Here is a 20,872-nt window from a genome sequence, read left to right as displayed (position 1 = left end):
ACATGGGAAATGAGAGTGAAAGGATGTTTATAAGAGTAAACCAAATACAATATTAAGATGAAAATGTGATGAATAGTGAAAATAAAATACCTACTTAAAGACCAACCCTAGGAAAAGAAACACCTACTAACTCCCATTGCTCTGGTGTCAAAGAAGGGATGCAAACATGCCTAAAATATAAGAAAGTTGTGCTTTTAGTGTCTAGGACAAAAAACTGCTATACTACTTAAAGTGTAGTCCTTTACCGTTACTTAAAGTGTATACCTCTACCTTTTTTCTAGAATGCTGCTTTAGGTCTCTAGAAATGTAAATAATTTTATAACCCTTTAATTTTCTTATATATGCAGATATATACACCCCCCCCCCCCACACACACATAGACTTTTAGCCTACATACTGTAACTATTGTTTCTGTTTTTCCCACCTAGTTTCATATATATATATATATATATATATATATATATATATATATATATATATATATATATATATATATATAAGATTAAAAACAAGCAGATTTAGCATCATTTTAGCAGAAATACTGGAAGAAAAATCTAAGCCTACCTTAAATTTACGAATGGCCTTTGAGTCAAAAAGGGTGAGAACTACTCTATGCATCCTTAACCTTGTGTAAAAACACCATTTCTTCAAACACTATTACATTTTTGACAATATAAAATAATAATAAAACACATTTAATTAGTCATGTGCGCAAGTTTACATGCGGCCACAAGATGGAGACAATTGGAAAAACAATTCGCTGAGGGGAAACACGTTGGTCAAAATAAGGAAATGACGTACGGTGTTCAGCATTTCTGCTTTGGGAAGCCAGGGGAGCTAGGAAAGCTTTCATGGGGCAGTTCTACTACAGTTGTTCAGTAGTGACATGACCGATTGTAAGAAACGACAGTCAGCGGCAGCGAGGGCACGAAAGCAAAGGTACGGTAGTGTTTACTGTCTGAATTACTGTTAAGACAGAAACAGCTCAGAAAGACCTGTTGGAAGCATGAATAAGTAAGTTACATACCTGTGATTTAGAGCTGGTCGTGTGTCAACACGTGTAACTATTAGTCACCCCTAAATATAGCAAAAGGAAAAGACACGTTTGACGATAGCAGGGCCACATGTATGATCTTTTTTTGTCCAAGTAATCCCAGTAAGTAATGAGACTGTAACAGTAACACTACTTTTTTCTTCAATTACCATTACTTCGTAAATGTGCCAATTTTTTAGTCTTTAGACTACAAATATTTAGTGGGTATTGGTATGTTCTGTGGGTCCTCTGTATGTATTTATTCATGCTTCCATTTTTGTTAGGAGATTATATCTTATTTGACCAGTCATTTGTCTGTCAGTCTACGGTGAAGTGATGCTTCCTGACAGCTGAGTTCAGACAGCAGAGACACATTTGGATTTGACAGCTTCAGCACGTTAGGTCTCATCAGGGGCTCCGCTGAAGTTAGGACGATTCTATGGGCCCACGCACATTTGGGGCCCCCAGAGATCAATTTTATTGGTAGTAACAGTACTAGTTGTAATGTAATAGGGGGCCCAAGTTACCTCATATTCTTTCATAGGCCCAAAATTGCTAGTGGCACCCCTGGGTCTCATTACAGGCTAAAGAATTGGCTCTTTACCATTTAATTGAAATTATAATTATAATAATTTCATAAACTAACAACTCAAACATTGTCTTACTGACAGTGAATGCATGACTAGGTTTACTTACTATGAATAATATTTTACATTTGTGTATATTTATTGTAAAATGTACCTTGCCGTATGAGAATGGTTCTGCCCAAGGTTTTCCCCTTGTCACATTCGCCTTTCTCATTGGGGCATCAATAAATATTTTCTGTATTGTGAAAAGCACTATACAAAAAACTTGACGAATAACAATGGAGTATTATAAGAATGGCGTTTGCAACCAATTCATTTATGCATTTAGATTCTAATGCAATTTTACACTGCACAGAAGCTTCATCTGTGTGATTTTCATGCAGCATATGATTTTACACAGAAACTATAATTGCTATGAAATTGATTTAAATATGAAACAATAAATATGGGAACATGAAATAATTCAATTTACTTTTAATTGTGTACTTGTAAACTTCTAATTGAATATATACATCTATACAAATTCATAAGATGAAAGTTCAATATAAAACCCTGAAGAAGAACTCTGACTGGTAAAACTACTTTCTTCTGATCTCTGTGGTCAGGAGTTGCACAAAGATGGAAGACTGCTTGATAGAAGACCAGACAACCTTTTACTCGAAGGCAGAACATTATTGGAAGGATGTCCCGCCCACTGTGGATGGCATGCTGGGAGGTTATGGCAGCATTTCCAGCATTGACATTAATGGCTCCAAAAAGTTTCTTCAAAAATTCCTTGGGGTGAGTAATTCTACATTTTAATACACTACTGTTCAGAAGTTTAGTATATAAGCAACCTTGGTTAACATAAGAGAGTAATTCAAAAACATAAAGAAATAGTAGTGTAAGTTGTTAGTGTAAATCTTTGACATTCTACAACTCCAAATTTTAGTTCACTGCTAGGAAAATGGAGCAAGACAGTAATCTTGCCCACAGTTTCTAAGCTCCATCAACCTTAAATGAAAGTCCACGAGAAACACACTATTGTCTGGTTTCCTTTTACTCAAAGGAAGGCCAGGGTAAGACTGGGACAGGCTGTTCTCTGGACTGTGGTGCTGGAATTGGCCGTATCACCAAGCGGCTGCTTCTGCCGCTCTTCCGTACAGTGGACCTCGTAGACGTGACGCAGGAGTTCCTGGATAAAGCTCGTACATACCTGGGTGAGGAGGGCAAGCGGGTGGAGAACTACTTCTGCTGTGGCCTGCAAGATTTTCAGCCTCAGCCAGAGCGTTATGATGTCATATGGATTCAGTGGGTGATTGGTAAATGGATTTATTTGGCTACACCATCTATCATAAGAACAATTTTATAAAATGGAAACAGTTAATATAACAAGATGAATCGTCCATTATGTTTTGCAAACACAATAAAGCCCAATTGCTCCATGTATCTGTAGGTCACTTAACCGACGACCACCTGGTGGAATTCCTGAGGCGTTGCCAGAGCGGTCTGCGTCCGAATGGCCTGATTGTGGTGAAGGATAATGTTGCGTTTGAGGGTATAATACCTGATGATGTAGACAGCAGTGTGTGTCGGGACCTGAATCTACTACGTCAGCTAGTAGCCAAGGCTGGACTCAGCATCATCTGTGAGGAGCAACAGCAGAACTTCCCTGAGGAGATTTATCAGGTCCACACTCTAGCGCTCAGATAGCTGCAAGCATTGCACGAGCATGTTTTTATGTGTTTGTTCTGAAGCCAATGACGTGAAAGGAAATTAGGATCAATGTTAGCTACACAAGAAGCTACGTGTTACTGTCAGTGTGATCACCGTTTTTTGAAAAAGGCACAAGACTTGAAGGTGATATTGGGAGCTTGGGATTTTACTTCTAGAGCTTGTAATATGACAGCTAGGACTAAATACTTAAAGGGATAGTTCACACCAAAACAAAAATTGTCAATTGTCATATCATTTACTCGCCTGTATGACTGACATTCTTCTGATGAACACAACATAATATATATTTATGTAACTTTTTTTTGTCATACATTGGAGGTAAATGGTCCCTAAAACTGTTTTGGGAATGTTGTATTTATACATTCATACAGGTTTGGAAACACATGATGGTGCGTGAATGGAGAGAACTATCCCTTTAAGACTATTTAATCAGAGTTTATGGCACTGTGAACGGCGTGTGTAAAACCTTTTAATAACTTATGAGAATTCAAATGTTCCATTTTAGTATGTGTGAATTTACAGCTGTTGACAGAAAACTCTCAACTGAACCATATGTTGTATTTTGCGTTGAATAAACGAATATTTTGAAGTAGGCCTTGAATGACACTGTTATTGTGTGTAACAGTGGTCTTAGCCTTTTTGACTCAAATACCATAATCACCTTCCCCCATCACTGCGAAGATATTTATTGTCTATATGCTGTGATAGTTAAAACATTTTTATTGATTTTTATTTATATATTTAATTAACGTGGTCGGTAAACTTAATATATTGAATTAACCACAATTCATTTTTTGATTCCAGAAGTTATTTTCTGCATTTTATGTTCCTCAATAACAACAATAGTTAAAACCTAACACTTACAAAAGCACACAGGAAAAGCATACAGCGCCACAGAAAAATATGTTAACATTTAGATTTGTGTATTTTTTAGCCCCCGGTTGAGAATCACTAATGTAGAAAATACCAGTTTTGAGTTGGATTTTGCATTGTTGAAATATTTTTTTTTTCTTCTAAATGAGCACATCCACACTAAATTTTGCCTGGTGCAGACTAGCTGTGTCCATATGAACAAGTCGTTTTGATGCTTCAATGTAAAATTAAACAAAGAATCAGTTCTTATATTTCAGTCATGATTTATTGTAAGAAATTAAAAGGATAGAAGTATTTCCGACTATTAACACATTTTCCAAGTCTTTATTACTTTGTCCTTCAATAAGTCAAATCCATACAATAAAAATGAAAGCAGTAACACCAGCCTAGATTACAGCTAACATCAAATTCATGGTCTGGTAGTGTGTGTTGTTTGTAACTTCAGCTAAGCATTATTAGTCCCAGTTACATTGTCAAAGGCAGTGGGGAACTTGTTGGGAGAAGAAAGTGGTTGGACCACAACTGAGGTTTGGAATCAAAGCACTATATAATAACATTTAATCTCAGTTCAACTCACTTTTCACACTTGAGGCTGTTTTTTGTTTATTAAGGCTATGGATTTAATGGAGAGATCAGGACCAGGTTTCACTTTGAAAGCGTCCAGTTTTCTCCATGGCATCCAGCATCTCGAGTGCCTGGTTTTCAGAAATCCCACCCTCTTTCTGGAATACTTCTTTCAGCGCGTCACATACACTTGTGGGCATCTGCTTGGCATTTCTGGATGAAAATGGAAAAGGGTAGCTCATTTCTGTCCTGCTCCTCATATATGCTGTAATATTGCTCTATAACCAACCATACATACAGTATGGGGTATAACATTCCATAAAAAATTAAATGTTCAACACTATTTTGTTGAATGTCTTAACTTGATGTTAAAAAAGACTTACCCTGCTATGTAAAAGAATGCATTCTTCTTTGCTATCAGATCCCATAAAAGTTTGCTTTGTTCCTTTACGCGATGCTGAACGTAGATTTTATCCTCCTGTAAATGAATCATATTCAAATTTACCTAATTATATCCCACAGCCTATAAAAGGAAATATTTCCAGTCAACAATTATTGCAAAAACAATCAAATGAACACTGTAATTATAATGTTTCAATTATAAATGTCCTTAATTACAAAAAATTACATTAACATAGATTGATGTGCCTTCTTTTACAGTAAAAACATGCAGTATGGAACACATTGGATTTCAAAAGTCACATAACCTGCATTATACTACTGACTGTATGACAAAAGACAATAGGTGTGTACGACTTCATGCAGCGCTGTGCAGACCGATCGGCGAGAGTTGCCACTCGCAGTTGGGGGCAGAATTGAAAACGGAGCCGTCAAGTCGGACACTTTCTGCTTCCTGTAGTGACGCTCGCTTACACTGTGTTTGCGTACTTTATCACAGACGAAGTGGATTAGATGTGATATTTGTCAAATACACAGAAGTTTCAGACAATTTCATCAAGCAACAGAAACACATTTGTACAAGTTCAAGTACTATTTAAATACCTACAAAGTGGGTCTATATATTTCTTAGTGTCATTTTGATAAACATGACAGTACAACATTATGGTTCCATTTTATTGTTATGAAAACATGGCTTTGAGAGCATTAGCGGAACTGAAGGTGTCAGGATACACACAAAACACGTCATTGTTGTCATCAGTGAATCCGGCCAATCGTTGAACAGCAGTGTCGTCATCTGAGCTTGTGCAGCCGCTGCTCTCGCGGTATGTTGATGCTTTGCATCACCGTGACGCTGTCTCAAGTCGGACAAAATTTCTGAGTGGCATTCACTGCTTCAAGTCAGACGTTGATCGCTCTGTACAGCGCCGCATGAAGTCGAACACACCTTATTTTAAGTGTTCCTGGGTTCTCCCTTCTCTTATTTAGATACACCTGTGCAGTGCTCTTATGGTAAGAGCTAAATAACACTCATCTGACCTGATCTCTGGAGAAGGCTGTGACAAGGATCATGTGGCCCCTCTGCACCTTCTCCTCCCATTCTGATCGACAGTAGAAGTCTTTTGATTCAGAGCGACAGCCAAAAAATAGCACATTAGCTGAAACAGGAGATGAGACTTCAGTTAGAATGTATTATGACTAAGCACTCTTGAGACTTACCAACAGCATTATGCGTCATGGCCCACATTCGGTCACTACTTATCAAATTATGAGTGTTCTAGGCCATAAAGTATACATTTTTTAAAGATATAATCAGAAAAATAGGCACCACATTTCTTGATTCTTACCCTCAGCCCAATTCAGGAAGAAGTGTCCCTCATAATAAATTTTATTAGCAAAATACATGTTTGACCATCACTTTTTATCTTTTTCACTTCTGAATAACAACCAAATCCAACAAACTCACCCATCTTCCCAAGAGCAGCCCTCTCCTGTATGGCAGATCTGAAGGGAGCCACACCAGTCCCTGGTCCCACCATTATCACAGGGGAGTCTGGGTCGTGAGGGAATCTCAAACTCCCCTTCTTCACCCACAGCGGTACGTAAACATCTCCTAAACAGTAGGGGTGGGAGAAAAAAATCGATTCATTGATGCATCGCGATTCTCTCTCCAACGATTCTGGATCGATTCTGAGAATTTCAGAATCGATTCTGAGCTTAGTTTTTAACCAGATATGCGATGACGCTGAGTTTGCTTTAGAAACACCCGTAATCTGCTTTCTTCCAATTCCTCACACACATACATACACCAATCAAACTTTCCGTAAAATAATCTTTCATAAGTTCGGAAAGGTTGAAGCGAATTACAAGGACATTCACAGGCTTCATTGCACAGGATGCGCTGTGAGAGACGCGCTTTGTTTGATGTTACGTTGCACTTGAAGCGGGCTGTCTCGCCTTTCGGTATTTTCCTTACAAATGCTCTACGAAGTCATCATTTATGTGGTTTGGAATGCAATGGCCTTTTATATTTAAAATATGAACTGCACTAACAGAAGGCTGCGTTCAATTTCAAATGCTGACGCGCGCTTTGTTTGTGTAGACTGCTCGCGCATGCGGCTGTGCGACTCCGTGTAAGTGATTTAAAGGGGGGGTGAAATGCTATTTCATGCATACTGAGTTTTTTACACTAGTAAAGAGTTGGATTCCCATGCTAAACATGGACAAAGTTTCAAAAACTAAGTTGTACGTTTGAAGGAGTATTTTTGTTCCAAAAATACTCCTTCCGGTTTGTCACAAGTTTCGGAAAGTTTTTTTCGAGTATGGCTCTGTCTTACGTAAGATAGAGCGGAATTTCCTTATATGGGTCCTAAGGGCACTTCTCCGGTAAGATCGCGGGCGCGCGCGCACTCGTAGACCAGAGCAAGAGAGTGAAAGCAGTTCGCCATCAAAGCGCCCTGCCCTGCTTTTGGGAAGTCAATGTCACCAAAGAAGTGTGTTTTTGGTTGCCAGGGCAAGACAACCCTGCACAGATTCCCAAAGAACCCGGCGTTAAGGAACCCGTGGATGGAGTTTGTTTTCCTGAGCATAAACGGAGTTGTGTAAGACTGTTGTTCCCTGCATTTCGATGATGATTGTTTTATAAACAAAGCCCAGATCGACGGATTTGCAGATCGTCTAATGCTTAAGGATCGAGCAGTCACAATGATAAAGGTTCGCGGTCGTGCGTTGGAACCGGACGGTGAGTAAAACTGTTGAACAAATGTCTCTGTGTGTTGTAGCTCGGCGCGTTAGCACAGCTAAGCTTCGCCCACACGGCCCGCCCCCAGCCGCTCGTTTTTTTCCGGAAAGACTCTGTACAGCCTATCTTTCTTTCAAAAATACAATAAAACAAAAGACTTTTTGGAGATATGAAGGATGCAATATTACTCTATAGGTACTCAAGATTAACAGGAGATTGAGTGAAAATGAGCATTTCACCCCCCCCTTTAATATACTTGTGCAAAATTAACGTAAACACAGCCAGTTATGTCTTAAGCGATTAAACGGACAGGAAAAAACACTTTACTTCTTATATTTCAAAAGAGATCCGTGCGTGAATGCAGCTTAATAGATCTCTCGCAGTCTATGATGTCATAGTAAAAAACAACAGTAGGCTAAAGATGAAGTAAAATCACTCACAATTCTTGAATGGAAAACGTTCAGATAATCTTAAATAGGCAACTGAAAGCACTATTTGTTTGTTTGGTTGTTATGTTTCTATGCTCCTCTTTATTATTTGCTACTTAGCCTACTTGTTTTGAAGTTATATTAGTTTAAAATTCTTAACATACAACTGTTTTAATTTTTTTTTTTTAATTTGTAATTTTTTTTACCTTACCTATGTAAACTAATGAATTAATAGGGAGCGGAGGGGGGAGGAGTAGATAAAGAAACATTCTGGAATTGGATCAGATCGTGAGGTGACTAAAGATTTCCACCCCTAACATTTACATACTGTGAATCGTTTTTTTGAATCGAGAATCGTTTTTGAATCGAATCTTGGGCCTAAAAATCGAAATCGAATCGAATCGTGCACCCCTACTAAACAGTGTTTTGGACACGATTTATTCGTACAGATTTCATTATTTGTCTGACTGCATTATTGGCAGTTTTTGACTTGACTTGTTAATTCTTTCAGGTCGATCAGACCAACCTTTCGAGGGCTCCAGAGATGCCAGCCAGGAAGAGCAGAGACCTTTACGTGGCTTCAAAAGCAGGGTTTTATATTTCACTACAGCAAGCAAGATCTGAATTCGGTCAGGGTGTTGCTGTGGAATCAGAAACAAATATGTATATAAATGTTATACATTTACAATACCGTTCAAAAGTTTGGGGTCGGTAAGATTTTTAATTCTAATATGCTGATTTGGTGCTCAAGAAACATTTCTTATTATTATCAAACAGTGCTGCTTAATATTTTTGTGGAAACCATGATACATTTTTGAGGATTCTTTGATGAATAGAAAGTTTTTTTCTATTTATTTGAAATATGAATCTTTTGTAACATTATAGAGATAGTTCACCCAAAAATGAAAATTCTGTCATGAATTACTCACCCTCATGTCGTTCCAAACCCGTAAGACATTTGTTAATTTTCGGAGCACAAAAAAAAAAAATTACGCAACTGACATTCTGACGCCTCAAAAAGAGATTGTAAAACTAGTCCATTTTAATTGAGAGGTTTAGTCCAAAATTTCTGAAGAGACGATCACTTTATATGCTTAACAGATTGAATTTATGCTTTTAATCACATATAAACATTCATCAACTCACACATCAGTTGTGGTAAACAGAAGATCAAGCATGTTCGCATGATGTGCAAGAACCAATGAGGCTCATTCTCTTGTGTTACACAGCACTTTGAGCTTCAGCAAGAGGTTTGTTCTCACACATCAAGCAGGTTCGGTTGAGCTTCAGTTTATGTTCTCTGATCAATGTTTATATGTGAGTAAAAGCCAAAATTCAATCCGTTCATAAAGTGATCGAGTCTCTTCTGACAATTTGGACTAAACCGCTCAATTCATATGGATTAGTTTTACGATCTCTTCATGAACTTTTTGAAGCGAAACAGAAAGCTCTCAGATTTCATCAAAAATATCTTCATTTGTGTTCCAAAGATGAACAAAAGTCTTGCAGGGTTGGAACAGCATGAGGGTGAGTAATTAATGACAGAATTTTCAATTTTGGGTGAACTAACCCTTTAAATGTTTTGTTACTTTTGATCAATTTAATGCATCCTTGCTGAATAAAAATATACATTTTTCCCAAAAATATTTAGATAATAAATACATTAAAAATGACTTACCAAGAGAGAAGAGGCAATGGAGAAGGAGCGAGGCTGAATTTCTGGAAAAAGATCCAACAAGTAGTCAATGCTTAACTCAGCTGTGGTGTGAGGGAAGTCTGTCAGTACCTGATCAACAAGAGTATAAAGGTTAAATAACATCTGCCCAGAGATCACAAAACCTGTTCAAATCTCACTTGTACTAGCTTACAAATGCAGTAGATATTTCACTTCCTTTGTGTAATGTTAACATTAGAAAGTGACAACAATACTTACAGATTTTAACAACCACATAAAAAACTTTGTAGGCCACAAAATATTTAAACAAGCACACAGTTCTCGCATACTCCGAATGACAACAGAAGACAGTGTACAAAATGAGTCTGCAGACATCATAAAATAGTTGTATCATTTCACAGTCAACGTGACCCTCTGACCTCCAGGGCTGTTCGGCGGGGTCGGTTGCAGTAGGAGTGAAGAGAATCCTGACCCTGAGCAGAGCTAAACTCCACGAGTTTTTCACGCTCCAGCTCATTAGTGGCAAAAGTGGCCAACACCTCAAAGAAGGAACGACGTGGAACAGCAGAAATGTCCAGGAACTGTTCCACCAGAAAGCGAACGGAGCAGGCCTGAGGAAGACGCGCGGGGACTGCTGCTACAGAGAGGAGGGGAACACAGACTTTTTCAAACTTTAAAAGGTAAGGCTTTTCTTATGGAAGATGTTTTAAGTATCACCTGTGCTGCTGTCAGTGGAAGTTAGTGTAAAGTAGCGCTCCGGGTCAAGCTTCAATAGTTGGCAGAACTGCTCCACATCCTCTGCAGCATTACAGGGTCTCATCATTACAACGTCCCCTGCATTGTACCTGTCAGAGATAGACACAATCTTTTAATACCATATTGTGATAACATCTCTATATTTTATTTAAATCTTTCGCACTGCTCACTGGATGTTGGAGCCTGTGATGTCAAACTCGATATGCCTGACATCCTGGAAGTGTGAGGGATGAGTCACTCTCTGATTGAACACGACTCGAGCTGGGAAAGGCTGCAGCGAGGTGGGAAGGGCCTTATTATCAGGTGTCTGGAGATGCTCAGTCTGCTTATCTGGGACTTCATCTAGGAAGTGGAAAATGTATCGGGGTGGAAGTCTGAAAAATCAGAACATTTTACTTTAAATATATTACCTTAAATATTCCAATTAAGTAATCAAAGTGTTTGGAAGCTATGAGCGTTAGATTATGTGAAATACATACTTTTCTTCCTCACGGATTGGAGCGAGGCCAGCAGGAGGAGGGTAGACAGACAGGGTTTTCTGCCAGAACGAAAGCAACCAGGGGTCAATCACACCATCAGGCCTGAGGAGTAATAAAGGAAATATCAGCTGTACAGAATGCGAACTTCACAAACACTGTATTCACCTTATTTTGCAATGTGAAGGTAAGCTATTTGCTAATATAAAACAACAATAGGTGTAGTAAACGGTAAAACTATTCGCACTACAAGCCAATGTGCCTATGATTACAATAATATCAAGCAGCATACGGGCTGTTTTTGTACATATAGCTGTACAAAAACATATATAACATTTATTATATAACTTATATTTGTGTGTGAGGACCTCTGCTCACCCCAGATCATGTTGATCATCAGCCAGTCCAGCAGGCTGCAGCATATTAGCACCAAGCTGAAGCAAACGCTTATAGAGCTTCTTCGCAACAAAGTTGAACCTAGAAAGTGGACCGAAAAGGTCTCAGTGTTGTATCATCAATCATAATATGCAGCCTGAAAACATATCAGTTCTTAAAAAAAAATTACCCTTTCAAATTCGTTCAAAATATGCAGTGAAGAAAAGCAATACATATGAAAGCATAATGAAGGCTTTGTAAGCAGAACATCTGTCATCTTACTTTGGATACGAGGAGTCTCCAAGGCCCAGCACAGCACAGTCAAGTCGACAAAGAGAATCAGCAGGCAATGACTTCCTGAACAGGAATCTCCAGAATTTCTATATGAAGAAAATATTACAATATTTAACATTTAAATATATGTAGAGTATATAGACTAAATTCTGTTATGTATATACATTACTGACTTACCTTCATATTGTCTGGAGGGTCCCCCTGTCCTGTGGTGGAGCAGACAAACACTACCAGAGACTCTGAGATCAGGTTGGCCTAATGAGGGGAGACGTGATAACATAAAGCAAAGAGATCATATTAACTTATAACCCCAACTCAATGCAAAGCTTCGCATGTCTGACTGCAGACGTGCACTGACCACATTGTAAGTGTCCAGGGCTTCGACTCTGAATCTCATCCGCCGCCTCTGCGCCTGACGGCCGATCCGCTCTGCCGTGTCCTGCGCTGTTCCCGTCTGACTCCCGTACAGGACCAGGAGAGTGTGGATGCTCATCTTTATACTGGAATCAGAGAAGCAAATAAGAGCAGTAACGAATGTTAACCTTCGTTGTGGTTTTTGAGCAATCGGCATCAGAAATACTATTCAATTATACCACCGGAACTTTTTATAATGAGATCAAAAGGGTGGGTTTGTTGTAAATCGAGGCAGGTCAATGACAGCTTTCAGTCATCCACCATCTAACGCTACGTGACATTTCTCATGCAACCCCTGCAACTTTTCGAGATCTACATTTAAGAACATATTCCATTGTGTAAGATCGCGTGGCTTACCTAAAAATGTGAGCACCTTAAGTGATGCTCTCTCTCACTATCGTCAGCACATATACTGACAGAAAAGAGTGACTGTAAAACAGACTTCCAGCATATTGTCATGGAGCGCTTTACGGCAGAATTCTGTCATTTTACGACAATTGCCCAATTCATTCACGCCGCATGTAACTTGTTTTGTCAAACCTGTATGGAGCTAGAAGAGTCTCAATAAAGATAAATGCACAAACTGCATTCACATATGCACACACAGGATACACAAATGCACACACATGATTCATAAATACACACACAGGATACACAAATGCGCACAAAATTCACAAATGCACACACAGAATTTAAAAAGCACAGAAGATTCACAAATGCATACAAAATTCAGAAATGCACACAAAATTCAGAAATACACACACAATTCAGAAATGAAAACAAAATTTACAAATGCACACAAGATTCACAAATGCTCAGGACAAGATTCAGAAATGTATTTCTGATGCACACACAAATATATCTTGATTTACAAACTGCTTGCGGTCTGTGAACTTCACTGCATTTGTGTGTGAATTTTGAGACTCCCCTGACTTGGCTCAACACACAAATGCCTTTTTTTAAACAGGGAATGACCTGTGACCAATCAGATACGTCCCTTGTTTTAGCCAATCACAAGAACGCACCCCACGTGGGAGATTGTTTACTTGTAAACCAATCACATGAAGTGTGGGCGCGAGCGCTAGAGCGAGGTGGGTGGAGTTCTGCCAGTTGGTTTAGACCGGCTTCTTAGGCGGTGGGCCAAGTCCGTCTATCTCGTTTAGTTTTTGATTTGACAGTTACTCAGCAGCTGTGTGGCTCATTTTTGTCTGTATGAATAATTCACAAAAAGATTAATGATTGTTTCCAACGCCAATTGTTGCACATTAAAGTATAAAAATAGATTTCATTTCGCTAGCTGATCACAAACGTTGGCCGGAGTGAGATCCAATCAACGCTTGTGTTGTTACCTTGTTGAATAGATTTGGCCAATCACGTTATTCGTTGAACCGACGTCGCGTCAGTTTTGAGTCTAGTACAGTCTACAACCCAACGTGAAGAGACCGGTGTGTCTCGGCAAGACAACGTCAAGGTAAGATTTGTTTTACAATGATTATACACCCCTATATCTTAATGCTTTTCATATAAGTTGTATTTAAGACTGCAAGCTATAGTTCGCCGTGAGTGTTGTCGTCAGTGATGCGCGGGTCAATGTATAAACAAACCGCACCCGACCGACGTTTTCAACTAACCCGCCCGCAACTCGGACCGCAAAAAACGAAAAAGAAAATATTGTACCCGACCCGCTTCCTGACCCGCATTTTTTTTTAAGTAGCTATAATGCTCATCGTAGCTATTAACAGAGCCGGATTAACGCAAAGGCAAACTAGGCACGTGCCTAGGGCCCGATTGGCGGGATGGGGCCCAGACAGAGGGACAAAAAAAAAAAAAAAAGTACAAATGTCCTATCTACAATTTATTTCAATATTTATTAATTCACTATAAATAGTGACGATGTTTATCTTAACCATAGACTGTTACATTACTGCAGTTAAACCAATTAATGTGTGCCGGCTTCTGAAAGTATGTGTAACGAACGCATCCATCAGATGCTGCGAGGCTAAAGCCTAATAAGCACACAAAGAAGCACAGCTCATAATGCAGGTGTGAGAGTTGTCGTCATCTATTTTGGAGTGATTGCAATGTATTCTAAATATAAACTTGTACTGTAGATCAGCGTCATTTCTGGAAAAATCATTCACCGCTTTATTACGAGTTTAAAAGAGCGCGAGCGTCATTAACGTGCCCAGACGCGACGCTTTGAATTTGCGCGTACAATGAATAACATCGCGTCGGGAGCTGACTAGTAAAAAAGCTACAAAATTAAAAGACAAGACGTCTGTATTCTAAGTTAAAAAGCCAACACACTACAACATTTTTAAATGTTTCAAATAGTCTAAAGGATCTCATATATATGGGTCTATCTTCTAAATTCTGCTGATGATTAGATTCCTGACATTACGCCAATAATTTCACTTTATATATTTTTTTCTGCTCAGTAGCGATCGTGTCTTTCTCTTCCACTTGATTTGTGTATAGCATATTTAAGGTAGCAATGCAATATATAAAGCACTTATGCTCATCTACTGAAGTGGGATTCTGGAACTGTGAATAAATTGAATAAAACAGCAAAATAACAACAACAACAATAACATCTTCATTAAACAAAAAAGAGATTACCGTAGATAAAGTTTGATTAATATGTACAGTACCGGTAAAAGTCTGGACCCATTACTATTTTTAATGTTTTTGAAAGAAGTTTATTATTATGCTCTACAAGCCTGCATTTATTTGATCAAAAATACAGAAAAAAAAAATATATGTGTTAAATATATAAAAAGTGATAGTGAAGACTTTTTTAAAACAACTCTTTAATAATCAAAAATCCTGAAAAAAAGTATCACAGGTTATAAAATAAATATTAAGCACCATTTCTAACATTTGATAATAAATCAGAATGATCACGTGGCACTACATTCAGCTTTGCATCACAGAAATATAAAGTATAGTAAAATAGAAAACCATTATTTTAAATTTTAATAATATTTCACTTTATTATTTTTCTGTTTTTTTGATCAAATAAATCCAGGCTTGATGAGCATAAGAGACTTCTTTCAAAAACATTAAAAATAGTAATGTGTCCAAACTTATGTACTGTGTAAGTAAAAATATACTGCTTTTAAAATTAAATGTTGTATAAATAAAAAGGTTAGGAATCATATTTGTTTCAAGTGTTTTTTTATTGGGGGTGGGGGGCCTCCAACATGAATTTTGCCTAGGGCCTCCTAATGTCTAGAACCGGCTCTGGCTATTAATATAACTTAATATTCTAATTTTGTCAAGAATTATAAAAAATCGTCAATATAAGCTCATAATTTGAACTAAAATAGTCTAAATGTTTAGTTTTAAAAACAATTTTAAAAAGCTGGCATTGTCTATTTTGATGTTTCTGCGCAAGTTCAGCAGACAGGTTCGGGTTTGTTCCGATCAGAGCTCGTGAGCGGAGAGCGCATTTCTGAATATTCCGCTCCGCTCATGGTCGCTCGTCCAACCCAGATGGCCTGCTGGTTCGAAAATATGTGGAATAAGGGCTGCCTCCGACTATTTTTTTTTCTTGTCGACTAGTTGCTCATTTAAGCCATTCGTGGACAAATCGCCCCTTTATATTAAATTAATTACTTAAAGGCTAGCCTACAGGAATACGCGTAATGACCGCACGCTTAAAGCTTGCCACAAAGAACCGGTTGAAGTAATGATTATGAATGTGTCTAAATTAGCAAGGAGACATTTAATTGTTTAGTAATAAACTGGTGTTTTCTGTGTCGCTGCAAATATGAAGTTGACAATGCGGAGATTGCCGACTCGCCATGAACGCCAGAGAGAAATGCACATTTCATATGGATTAGCCTACATAATCAGAGAGTATAGCCTATTTATTTTGGTTTGAATATTTTCGTTTAAAAGTAGACATTTCAAGCTTTCTGTAATATATAGCCTATATTTATCAAATCTGTGAGGCACAAGTTGAGTTTCGGCGCCCTCCAGTTCACATGCAGTGATCGCGTACCGGCGCCTTATTTTGTCTGCTATATGCTTCTTATTTAATAAATACGGGCAATTGATTGATAAAACATTGATCAAAATTAAGATACAATTTATACAAAACGAAAATCTTTTAAAAAGAGTTTTCTATAAAACAAAACTTAATGAAGTCGTCAAAATCATGTTTTACCAAAAACAGCGCCGTTGCTAGGAGGGCGCCAGCGCCGTTGCTAGGAGGGCGCCAGCGCCTCTGCCTCTCAGCGCCTCTGCCTCGCGAGTGGATGATAGCCCTGAAGACGCCTAGCAATGATGTACCTTTAGTGGTAGTATACCTTTAGTTAAGTTATCGCAGCGCGCTAAGAGACAATGTTGTCGGAAAATGCAGCCCAGGTATTGATTCCAAAGCTCTCTTCTTTGGTCAGAACCATGGAGAGCGATCGCGGATTTACTTTTACAATGCAACACAATATTTAAAGAGCATCAAGCTATTACAATCTATGTATACGCACAGATAATATAACAGTAGGCTATATTAGTAAATATTTTTTTATTCCGTGATTGGATAACGTTTTTTTATTTTATTTTTATTTAACGTTTTTAATTTAAGGCCCACCCACAATTGGTCTGGCTTATCCAAAACTGGAATCCTGGCGCCGTGCCTGGTTGGTCGTGCCAGTTTTGTGGTTATCAAATGTGTAAATAGCATCGCAAGAAGTAGCCTACACATGACAAAACCAGCACTTTGGTCATCATCTTTCATTATTTCGGCAAATGTCTCCCACCCTTTGCTCTTTCTATTTGTGTATTTGCGGAGCTTCCACTCCCCAGTCTTCACCTTTTCTCTTGCCGCCTCCATCTCTACCTGCAGACTGAGCTCGTGCGTCATCTTCGCGCCAGTTATTCAGCCAATAAAGTGTAAATTAAATTTAAAACGTATTCATAGAAAATTGTGTCTAGAACTATATCAATTACAAAGGTTTAATTGGCATCTTTATTTCAAACGATCCGACCGACCGCGACCCGAATATCATTAAAAATATTTTTGGATGACTCGTAACCGCAGGCACCCGCTCATTTCGGATCAACCCGCGCATCACTGGTTGTTGTTGATGAGAACAGTAACGTTAGCCACGAAAGAATGTTGGTAAGTGGAGCAGTAAAGCTAGGTCTATAACGGTATGCTGCTTAGGCTAATCCAAAATAATAATTCGGTACATACACAATAAACTAAGCAAAGAGTTTTCAAATACGGGATTATTACGGGAAAAATTTTAAACGGGAAGACAGCAGGAAATAAGTCTGACTAGGGAGAATCACGGGGTAAACGGGAGGGTATGTCGAGGTTGGTTACAGCAAGCTACCTAGGCTACAAGTAAGCTAGACTAATTATCAGCTAAAAAGAGTGCAAACCAAAATAAAGAATGATTTCAAATCAACTTTATAGTGGTAGTCATGGAGTTATTTAAGCCAATTATGGTTGATTGTCAGTTTATACAATGACACAATTCTGTGCATGGTACATCTGTCAGTGGTTGGGCTTCACCTACACAACAGAACAGGTATAAGATGGAATATGGTGGAAAAATATTTTAGTTAAAGATGGCTGTTTTTGAGCTATTTAACAAAATTATTTGTGGTCAGAACTGCAGTAGTCTTAATACAAATGTCAAGATGAAAAATGTGATTGAATATTATCTAGTAATGTGCGCTTTCTGTGTTTATTTATCTGAATATAATTCAGTTGTTTATCTAACACGGACAGGACAACATCATATCTCTCCACACCCAAATGACTACAGAGGTGATCGTTGACAATCATCACATCAACAGCACCATGATGGAGCAGGTCAAGATCACAGAGTTGCTTAGTATCCACATCACAGATGACCCATCTCGATCTATCGACACCACCAACAGAACCTGGCCAAGAAATTCCAAAAGCCTCTGCACTTCCTCCCACAGTCGAGGAAGGCTCATCTCCCAAAAATCCATCCTCTTAACTTTCTATAGGGGAATCATAGAGAGCCTCTTCCTTCCACCCCCACCCTCCAGTACCTAAGGGCAGCTGATTGACTCTTGCACAAATACACTGGTAGTTTACACTATGATGCTGCTACATTGTTTTATTTTTAAATTTGCTATGAACATTTGACCCCACTTACACTGCCTTTGCTACTTGTCATGTCATGCACTTACACAATAATACTATATTAATTAGGGATAAGGCACGATTTTCAAATATTCGATTAGCTGATTTTATTATAGAATAGGATGTGCGGGATGATTGTCTTTAAAAAATCCCCATGTTTTAGTTGTGGTTATAAGTTGCAATCCTAAATTCACATAAAAATTTTATACATTTAATAAATATATTCTTAATATTTGTTGTTTTTGTTTGTGTTTAAGCGTGTATATATATGTCAATATTAATTTTGAGACTTGAAATGTAAACTCTCAAGGGTTGGATTTCTAAATATATGTTGGTTATGTGTCTATTCAGAATGACTTCTGAGCAACAACCTTTTTTTTTTGGGGGTATGTCATATGCATCACTTGCATATCATTATTCATTCACGTGAAAACATGTTTAACAGTACCAGACATTAGGAAAATATGACATACGGATGTGCATTGTACCGTTACAGTCAAGTCAAGTTTATTTATATAGCGCTTTTCACAATAGAGATTGTATCAAAGCAGCTTCACAGTATTAAATTAAAATAATACATCAATGTTTGTTTCTAGTGGAAAACGTCCACGTTTGGTAATGCTGATCAATATTATTGTTGATTGATTAATTAAATTAAATATCCCCAACTGAGCAAGCCATAGGCAACAGTCCATTGCATTAATAAAAATAATTTGTGTGTAGCCTAGGCTACATTGAACAGACTTTGCCCAACTTGTCAGGGAAAGGAGTTACAGGGCTTTTTACATTTGAGGCTAAACGGATAAAACACCTCATTTTTACTTCAGTATTACTGAACTACATTACTAAAATTACATTTTTTAAGATTAAAGCAAAATTAAAATTTAAAGAACGCAGCTTCTTGGTCACTGACAAAGATTACTTTGCCTCCGCTGTAGAAACTGTGTTCATTATTTATTGGTTGTCAAGGAAACGGGAGGTTTTCTAACGTTATGATTAGTACTCCTGCTTACTTGCCGGTTTAAAAAAGTAAGAGTTTGTAAGGACATTTTGCGTCAAATGTGCAAACAACAAAGTTGGAAACAATGTCTGCAGTACTTATACGATTTTATTACATGGCCTCAGCAAAAAAAAAAAAAAAAAAAAACGTACACAGCTGAGAGGTAAGTATTAAATTCGTAATTTCGAGGTCCGGCCCACCGCCTCAACCATAGACTGTAAAAAATGGTCTCAACCAACTGGCAGAACTCCACCCACCTCGCTCGCTCGCGCCCACACTTCATGTGATTGGCTTACAAGTAAACAATCTCCCACGTGGGGTGCGTTCTTGTGATTGGCTAAAACAAGGGAGGTATCTGATTGGTCACAGGTCATTCCCTGTTTAAAAAAAGGCATTTGTGTGTTGAGCCAAGTCAGGGGAGTCTCAAAATTCACACACAAATGCAGTGAAGTTCACAGACCGCAAGCAGTTTGTAAATCAAGATATATTTGTGTGTGCATCAGAAATACATTTCTGAATCTTGTCCTGAGCATTTGTGAATCTTGTGTGCATTTGTAAATTTTGTTTTCATTTCTGAATTGTGTGTGTATTTCTGAATTTTGTGTGCATTTCTGAATTTTGTATGCATTTGTGAATCTTCTGTGCTTTTTAAAATTCTGTGTGTGCATTTGTGAATTTTGTGCGCATTTGTGTATCCTGTGTGTGTATTTATGAATCATGTATGTGCATTTGTGTATCCTGTGTGTGCATATGTGAATGCAGTTTGTGCATTTATCTTTATTGAGACTCTTCTAGCTCCATAAACCTGAGCTAAACCTGGGGATAAGAGTGAAAGTTTTCCGCAAACATACCTGAATGGTATTAATTCGTCTCTCTTCTTTTTGCCTCTTGACAGCTCCGGCACAGTCAGACCACAGACTGTAAAAAATAAGAGTCAGACAGAACAAGCCCTGGCATTCCAACTGCGTTCTCTCTTCAAGTCGTTCAGTCGTTTTTTATGCAATATTGAAAGTAGAAAAAATAGAAAACAGTTCCCTTTTCGTTTGTTAATTTTTTCCACAAAAACGACAAACAAGAATTCAGCTTGATTTTTCGTTTTTCGTATTGAGGTAGAAAAATAAATAAACAGCTTGAATATTCGATTTCTGCATGTGGGCGGGAATGAAACGCCCCTTTCCTCTGATTTGTCAGCCGAGGATCAAACATTTCCGTCATCAGTTCTTCCTCAGTTCCGCAACAAAACCAAAAAAAAGGACGTGATAATGACAAGATTAAGTATTGGCAGAGCACGTCTACGCCATATTAGACATTCTCTGGTATTGGGCATACAACACTAAATCAAAGTTTATATAAAATAGGTAAACATGAAACTGGTAATTGCGATAAATATCCAGAAACAGTAAATCATATTA

General features: G+C 38.1%; 2 protein-coding genes across 4 annotated transcripts; one reads left to right on the top strand and one right to left on the bottom strand.

Annotated features, from left to right (window-relative positions):
* The first annotated feature begins 785 nt into the window (after positions 1-785).
* Positions 786-3,318, top strand: ntmt1 (N-terminal Xaa-Pro-Lys N-methyltransferase 1). The gene is made up of 4 exons (XM_081366432.1): positions 786-939; positions 2,226-2,400; positions 2,669-2,921; positions 3,056-3,318. The coding sequence occupies exons 1-4, from the start codon at positions 887-889 to the stop codon at positions 3,310-3,312; spliced, it is 738 nt and encodes a 245-aa protein (XP_081222558.1). The 5' UTR covers positions 786-886; the 3' UTR covers positions 3,313-3,318.
* A 1,145-nt stretch (positions 3,319-4,463) lies between these two features.
* Positions 4,464-20,641, bottom strand: ndor1 (NADPH dependent diflavin oxidoreductase 1). Of its 3 annotated transcripts, none has more exons than XM_081366429.1 (15): positions 20,312-20,641; positions 12,275-12,416; positions 12,094-12,171; positions 11,905-12,002; positions 11,626-11,724; positions 11,251-11,352; positions 10,942-11,145; positions 10,733-10,860; positions 10,435-10,652; positions 10,019-10,126; positions 8,867-8,981; positions 6,638-6,784; positions 6,211-6,329; positions 5,157-5,251; positions 4,464-4,986 (listed from the first exon to the last, which is right to left on the bottom strand). In XM_081366429.1, the coding sequence occupies exons 2-15, from the start codon at positions 12,407-12,409 to the stop codon at positions 4,842-4,844; spliced, it is 1,791 nt and encodes a 596-aa protein (XP_081222555.1). In that variant the 5' UTR covers positions 12,410-12,416; positions 20,312-20,641; the 3' UTR covers positions 4,464-4,841. The 3 variants fall into 3 exon arrangements, with proteins under 3 accessions (XP_081222555.1, XP_081222554.1, XP_081222556.1); XM_081366428.1 differs by lacking the exon at positions 20,312-20,641 and adding an exon at positions 12,688-12,872; XM_081366430.1 differs by lacking the exon at positions 20,312-20,641 and adding an exon at positions 12,688-12,825 and having other exon boundaries at positions 10,435-10,649.
* Between the last annotated feature and the right edge of the window lie 231 nt (positions 20,642-20,872).

This window comes from Scardinius erythrophthalmus, assembly GCF_964197995.2.
Source record: "Scardinius erythrophthalmus genome assembly, chromosome: 5".
Lineage (NCBI taxonomy): Eukaryota > Metazoa > Chordata > Actinopteri > Cypriniformes > Leuciscidae > Scardinius > Scardinius erythrophthalmus.
The sequence above is the reverse complement of the archived record's forward strand: the minus strand, read 5'-3'. Positions and strand labels throughout refer to the sequence as shown.

What these genes read in the sequence shown, in the direction of transcription:
- ntmt1 (XM_081366432.1), top strand. Translation starts at nt 887, where the DNA reads ATGACCGATTGTAAGAAACGACAGTCAGCGGCAGCGAGGGCACGAAAG. An exon ending in TTCTTCAAAAATTCCTTGGG is followed by an intron (nt 2,401 to 2,668) that starts GTGAGTAATTCT and finishes TTTTACTCAAAG; the next exon opens with GAAGGCCAGGGTAAGACTGG. An exon ending in ATGGATTCAGTGGGTGATTG is followed by an intron (nt 2,922 to 3,055) that starts GTAAATGGATTT and finishes ATGTATCTGTAG; the next exon opens with GTCACTTAACCGACGACCAC.
- ndor1 (XM_081366429.1), bottom strand. Translation starts at nt 12,409, where the DNA reads ATGAGCATCCACACTCTCCTGGTCCTGTACGGGAGTCAGACGGGAACA. An exon ending in CCAATCCGTGAGGAAGAAAA is followed by an intron (nt 11,146 to 11,250) that starts GTATGTATTTCA and finishes CTGATTTTTCAG; the next exon opens with ACTTCCACCCCGATACATTT. An exon ending in GCATTCTTTTACATAGCAGG is followed by an intron (nt 4,987 to 5,156) that starts GTAAGTCTTTTT and finishes ATTTTCATCCAG; the next exon opens with AAATGCCAAGCAGATGCCCA.